This window comes from Rhagoletis zephyria, unplaced genomic scaffold (assembly GCF_001687245.7).
Source record: "Rhagoletis zephyria isolate East Lansing unplaced genomic scaffold, Rhagoletis_zephyria_1.1 Rzeph_scaffold_00156, whole genome shotgun sequence".
In the NCBI taxonomy this organism is placed as follows: domain Eukaryota; kingdom Metazoa; phylum Arthropoda; class Insecta; order Diptera; family Tephritidae; genus Rhagoletis; species Rhagoletis zephyria.
The window spans coordinates 252,890-259,951 of NW_016157240.1; the positions used below are offsets into that span (position 1 = coordinate 252,890).

The 7,062-nt window shown below is 39.9% G+C and overlaps 1 protein-coding gene across 1 annotated transcript; it reads right to left on the minus strand.

The window, feature by feature from the left end:
• Positions 1-3,036: 3,036 nt before the first annotated feature.
• Positions 3,037-3,948, minus strand: LOC108354564 (uncharacterized). The gene has a single exon (XM_017605745.1). The coding sequence runs from the start codon at positions 3,946-3,948 to the stop codon at positions 3,037-3,039; it is 912 nt and encodes a 303-aa protein (XP_017461234.1).
• Between the last annotated feature and the right edge of the window lie 3,114 nt (positions 3,949-7,062).

Sequence of the window (7,062 nt, forward strand, 5' to 3'; positions counted from 1 at the left end):
CGTCTCAGTCGATGTGATAAGACTCCTCTGTGGCGATGATAAGTCCTCATTTACAATGTACGCTAGCTTTAATCGATCCACAGAAATGTTCTTCGGCTTACCTTTTATTGAGATTTTTAAATACTTCTTGGACCTGGATAAAACCTCAAACGGTCCTTCGTAGGGTGTTGAAAACGATGGGCGCACAGAATCATTTCTGACGAAAACATTTATGCATGTGGTGAGATCAGGGTGAACGAAAATTTTCTTTGAAGAATGCCACGATGTACTGGTTGGCTGAGAAAGCCCATAGCTTTTCGGAGTTCCACTACAAAGTCCGATTGTGATCTGTTTTTAGGATTCTCTGCAAGAAATTCTGATGGTATTCGGATGGTGCTGCCATAAACCAACTCGGCAGGTGATGCACACAGATCTTGCTTGTAGACGGTCCGCAAGCCCAGAAGAATTGTCGGCAATGAGTCCGTCCAGCGTTCCGAGTCAGTGCAAAGAAGCGCACATTTCAGTGTCCGGTGCCACCTTTCCACGATACCGTTACATTGTGGGTGGTAAGGCGTTGTCGTCAAATGTTTAATGCCGAGTGACTTTGTTAATTCAGCGAAAAGTGAGGAAGTGAACTGTCTACCTTGATCTGAAGTAATTACTGTAGGCACTCCATATCTCGCAATCCAATTAGTAGTCAAAGCTTTAGCAATAGTTGGTGCGGTCATGTCTGCCATCGGTATTGCCTCGGGCCATCTCGTGTACCGATCGATAATAGTTAAGCAGTACCGAAATCCGCAGTGGAGTGGAAATGGCCCGACTACGTCAACGTTGATGTGATCAAATCGCGAGTCACACGATTCATAGCGCTGAAGTGGAGAGAACGTGTGCCGATTAGTTTTCGCCTTTTGGCACTGCAAACATGCTTTGGCGAATGCTCTACTGTCCTTTTGAATACCCGGCCAAACAAATCGACTGGTCATTAATTTGGCGGTGGTGCGTCTTCCTGGATGGCATAAGTTATGCGTCGACTGCAAAACGTCTTTGCGAAAATTCGTAGTTATAAATGGCCGAATGCTGCCCGTAGAATAATCGCAGTATATCTGCTTGGTGCTGCCTGGAACAGTAAATAATTTCAACTGAAGTGACGTACTTTTGTTGTTATTCCGCAGAAGGTGTTGAAGCTCTTCGTCGACTTGTTGATCATCGGCAAGTTTATCGTAGTCTATTACTGCTGCGTCCAGTGCTGTTACTCTTGATAGAACGTCAGCTGTTACATTACTTTTCCCATTAACATGGCGAATGTCGGTTGTAATTTGGGATATGTAGTCGAGTTGACGTGCTTGCCTGTTGGAAGCCTTTTCTGAATTCTGCTGAAAAGCATAGGTTAGCGGCTTGTGGTCAGTATAAATGTGACAGTTACGACCTTCCAACATAAACTTAAAGTGGCGAACTGCTAAATAAACTGCTTTAAGTTCTCTATCATACGTACTGTAACGTACCTGTGTTTTGTCAAATTTTTTTGAAAAATAGCCGAGAGGTTCTAACTTCCCGTCGATTACCTGGTGGAGAACTGCACCGGCTGCAGTGTTAGATGCGTCGACCCACAGGGACAATTCTGCATTTCTTGCCGGATGTGCCAGGAGGGCGGCGTTCGCAAGCTGCATCTTACACTGCTCAAATGCTGCGCTGGTAGCCTCATTCCATTTGAGCGGGGTGCGATCATTTTTTACATTGCCTGGATACATGGCAAGTAAGTGCAGTTGTGCTTCTATAGCATGCGGTATAAACCGGCGGTAGAAATTGATTGTGGCCAAAAATCGCTTGAGCTCACTGACCGTATTCGGCCTTTTACAGCGTTGGATTGCCTCCACGCGTTGTGGCAGAGGTTTGATGCCTTTTTCCGAGACGATGTGCCCAAGAAATATAATTTCGGACTTACCAAACACTGACTTGGATACATTTATTCGCAAATTGTGCTGTTGTAGTCGTTCAAAAAGCTGACGCAGATGCGACAAATGCTCGCTTGAAGACGAAGAGGCTACACAAATGTCATCCATGTATGGAAAAACGAAATCCAAGCCGCGTAGAACCTCATGAATGAGCCTCTGGAAGGTTTGAGCAGCGTTTCGTAGCCCAAAGGTCATGTACGCAAACTCAAACAGCCCGAATGGTGTTATGATAGCGGTCTTGGGTATGTCAGCAGGATTCACCGGAACCTGATGAAAGGCCTTTTGTAGGTCGACCTTCGAGAATATCTTTTTACCATTTAAGTTGCTTGTAAAGTCCTGGAGATAGGGTATGGGATACCTATCCGGGATCGTTATCGCGTTCAATGCTCTATAGTCCCCACAAGGGCGCCATGAGCCGTCCGCCTTTTTCACCATGTGGAGTGGACTAGCCCAGTTACTGCTCGACAAACGGCATATACCCAGTTTCAATAAACTGTCAAATTCCGCTCTGGCGGCTGCCAATTTATCTGGTGGAAGGCGTCGGGGCCGCGCGAAGACTGGCGGACCACGAGTTTCAATATGGTGCACCACTGCTGACTTAGCTGGACTTCCGAGTTGCGCCAGCTGCGTTAAACAAGCAAACTCTTTTAATAACGTGCTGTAGGCGCAAGAGGTGTCAAACGTTTTAATGGTCAATGCGCTGTCTTGTACAATTCTTCCTTTAGCTGTCAGCGAAGTTGAGTTGTCAATTAAACGTTTGCGCCGTAAGTCGACCAACAAATCGAAATGCGCTATAAAGTCAGCTCCTATTATACCACATGTGACATCAGCGATCAAAAAAGTCCACAAGAATTCGCGCCTGAGACCCAAGTCGACTTTGAGAAGCGCTTCACCGTAGACTTTAATAGGTGTACCGTTAGTAGCGAATAGTTTCATTATTGTTGGTTTTAAATTGCTGTTTTTTGAGCATTTTGGAATCACGGAGACGTCTGCGCCTGTATCAATCAAAAAATTGAGACTAGACAATATGTCGGAGAGTTTAAGGCGGTGTATGACTGCAGAAGCTTGCTCCGATTACTGGCGCTGTAGCTTCCGCCAAGTGGCGTCATTGGTGAGACTGCTGAGTGTTGTAGTTGCAAGGGCTTTTGCACTTGCGGGCGTTTGCGCCATAACGTTCGTGGTACCAGCATAAACCAGTTGCGGACGTGCTTTCACTGCGGTTGTTACGTTGATTCCTCGATCTGCTTTGGCTTCGACTTCTGGAGCGTCGACTTGCCAATGACTGGAATTGCTTTGTTAGCTGAGAGATTTCTTTTTGTAACGATTCCAGTGTCACTGCTTCTCTTTCACCTGGTGGGGGTGGATTTACTTGAGATGGCGATATGCTGCCTACCATGTTAACTTGGCGAAAACTTAACGAGTCGACTATAGCATCTGCAATTGTCACCTTGTCTGCAACATCGCCTTTAGACGCGATAACTGCGGCTTGAGCATACGGAGGTAAGCGCGAGGCCCATAAATCCAGTAAAACTGTTTCGCATAGGGCGTTGCCGGCCACCAATCTCATCTCATTGAAGAGTTGGCTGGGCTTGAGATCCCCTAAGGGCATGTCGGACAAGACACGTTGCACGCGTCTCTGCTGGCTATCCGCAAAATGGGAAATAAGTTTACTCTTAATATAGTCGTATCGATTTTGTGCTGGTGTGGCGTCGATAATTGCCCTTAATTCAGTTAATTTGTTTGGTGGTACCTGTGCCATAACGAGGTTGTATTTTCTACCATCATGTGAAACTCCCGTGGCCGCAAACCAGAATTCTAGGGACAAAAAATACGACTCTATGTTTGTGTCACTCATGTTCGGTGGATTTATTCGTGGTGCCATAGTTGCGTCTACGTGGAATTCGGGCAGATGTGTCCCGATTTGTTGAGTTGGTGGCGCAATTGGCAGCTGACCGGTATTTAATGTCTGCGATGGTGCTTGTTTACTAAGCTCGGAGTCATCTCCTTGGAACGGCATCTCTAGGATTCGGCAGAATTACCTTTCCAGTTCGGGGTCACCACTATGGATGATTCCTAGTTTGATATTTTATAAAAAATACTCAAAAAAGGTTTTAGATAATGATTTTTAATGAGTTGTGAAAAACGCGTGTTTTCTTGGTTTGACGTAAAAAAGAAGAGAGAGAAAACGGATGTGAGTGTGGCTTACTACTATAAAATAAAATGGTATGTAAGGGTTGCTTGCATTCAAGAATAATACGTAGTGTAAGCGTTGCCACATATCTATGTTAGTTATGGTCGAATCTTTTTGCAAAAGATTTACCCGTTAGACACATTGTAAGAAATATATTTACAAAAAAAAAAAAAATAGTCCCGCTACATGGCGCTTAGTCGAAATATTAACAGATTTTATTTGATTTCTAATATCTTTGCACATTTTTTCCAGCAGCTTCCAACTTTTGCAATAAATATATGTAGTGTTTTAAAGCGGCTATACAAGAATTGAAACAAAAAAAGAAATTTAAATTATTATTTGTGTTTCTCCTCCTTACCCCACGCCTACATCTGCTATGGACACTTGCATAGGAACTGCCAGTTTTCTCGCATACGAGATCTTATCGCAGATAAATTTTTGAACGTCGGCATTTTATCGCATACCATTTCAGTGCGAATATGTTGCTAATTTCTTAAAAATGCTGCGAAAATTTTATCTTTTTTTCTTGGTTATAATTTAACAGCACTTTTCCGAATTACACCACTTCTTTCTTCTCTGAATTAAGCCTGCACGTATTTGATGACACCTGCTTCCTTCGCTCCCACCACGAACCCAACATTCACCCATATTTGAAAAAGTTTTTTTTTTATGAAATTTGTAGCTGTCCAATTCTTCCAAAGGTTGAATTTATCATCTTATATTTACATATATTAAGAACTGCTTAAATTCCACTTTTTTTAAATTGTGCAATTTTGTACAAATTCCTACTCTTGGCCCTTGAAATACAGATTAAAGGTTCCTGAAGAGATCCGATTGATACACGCTGAAATTAAATTTTTTCCAAATTTAAAGGAGCGAAATTGACATGCAATGATAACGTTTAATATTGCAAAATGATGTTTTTATTTAAACTTACAATGTGTAAAACGGAAAGTATACCCAAGACTGTATTCTCATTAGGAAGTGAGACAAATACGACCACTGATTGATAAAGGCCGGAAAATTGGCGATTATCGTTCATCAAAACAGGCATGTTTGTACAAGCTCAGCATTCTTCCAGCTTGTCTTCAAACAATTGGGGCCGATTTTCCATTATATCAGACATCCATACGCACATAGATATATCGTATCTAAACTTTTTTTTACCAACTTCGATTTTCGATTTTCCTTCCCCTAAATCGCACAAAAAACGCACTGTACGCCGGGTATATAAAGTTCGGTTTCGCCCGAACTTTCACTTCTTTACTTGGTTTTTGTTTAATATTGTATAATTGTATGAATGTTTATGATCTTTTTTAATAAAGCTTTCCGGCTCTGATGAAGCTAAGGAAGTTGGGGAAACGTTGGGCATAAAGTGAAGTAGAAACCGAGAGTTTTCACTTACACTTGCACATGATGGATCAACCAAGCCTACAAAAAACATTAAAAACTTTTTTAAATTGTGTGTGGGCAGCATAATTTAAATAGTCTTGAATGGAATTATGTTCTTCTTAACAGTCAAAGGCAATATTCACAATACCTTCCAAATCAGCAAAAAAATTGAGTAGTCACTTTGAAGTTTTGGTACGCCATACAATTTAATTCTTATCTCCAAGATATACTAAATAATTATCTCACACTAATTGCGTTCTCCAACTTTTCTGGGTTAAAACCTGTGAAACTGTGAAAAAGCAAAAGAAGGCAGAGAACCGAGTACGGGAACGCATTCTGGGAAATTCCAGTAAATTCTTGCAACTTCTTGCGAGTTAAGGAACGCAGCTACTGCTGGTGAATGCCGGTAAAAGGAAAAAAACGATTAACACCTAAATAAAAAAATAAATAAACAAATTGGGGGGACATACCCCATTTTGATTTTTTATCCCTCCTGGTTTGTTCAACTTTCATGGCGATGCGTTGACTGAAGTTGAACGAAAAGTACAATATGAATACATATGTATACATATTTTGTAAATATGTAAATACCACTGGCAATCAAAACAGAGTGCATGGTATTTTTTTTGAATATCTACCATGTTTTTCAAGTTAATTTGATTGTTATTTATTTTATAAAAATATTTTTCATGGTTTAAACCAAACCGTATACATACATACATACATAAACCAAACTTGCAAACTTAATACAAATTTTAGAAAAATGCAACAAATTACCATACAAATTTTGAACTTTTTAATCTAAATTCTTGGATATGCAGTTACATGCCTAATGAAATTTTATAAAATGAGGGCAAATTTGAAACAGCGGCTTTTACGTATAAGAAAAGCAATTTATTAAAACGGGCGTTATTTTTTTTGGCAAACGGTCTTGCTCATTTTTTTCAAATTCATCCTTGTATGGAAAAAAGCCATCAGTAGAAAAGTATAAAAATCTACGCGATGTTTAGCCGCGTAAAACTTGCACTTATTTTACTAAAATTTAATGAGCTTCATATTCAAGAATTCACATTAAAATTCAAAAACTTTAGTGGAAATTTGATGAATTTTTCTGGAGTTTGTGTTAAGTTTGAAAGTTTGAAATAATTTTATGGTTTTGGCTAAAGCATGAAAAATATTTTTATAAAAAATAACAAAAAAATTTACTTGAAAAATATTGTAAATATTTAAAATAAAATCGCAATGCACTCAGTTTTGATCGCCAGTGTAACTTTGGTTTGTTTAAGTGATATTGAATTTTTATTAATAAACGGTTTTATTGTTGCATAAGCGAATAAATCAATTATTATTTTTTTTTGAATATATTTAGTTTTATTTTCTTTCTCAGTTGTACCCCAAGTCCCCCAATTTGTTCTTATCTGTACCCTCAAACTTGAAACTCAAGTACTACAATCAGCTCGAAAAATCCTTTAAACCCCGGTTTTTTGTGAACAACACATTTTTAATTGATTTCTGTACAATTTTAATTGTGTGACTTATGAGGTTTTT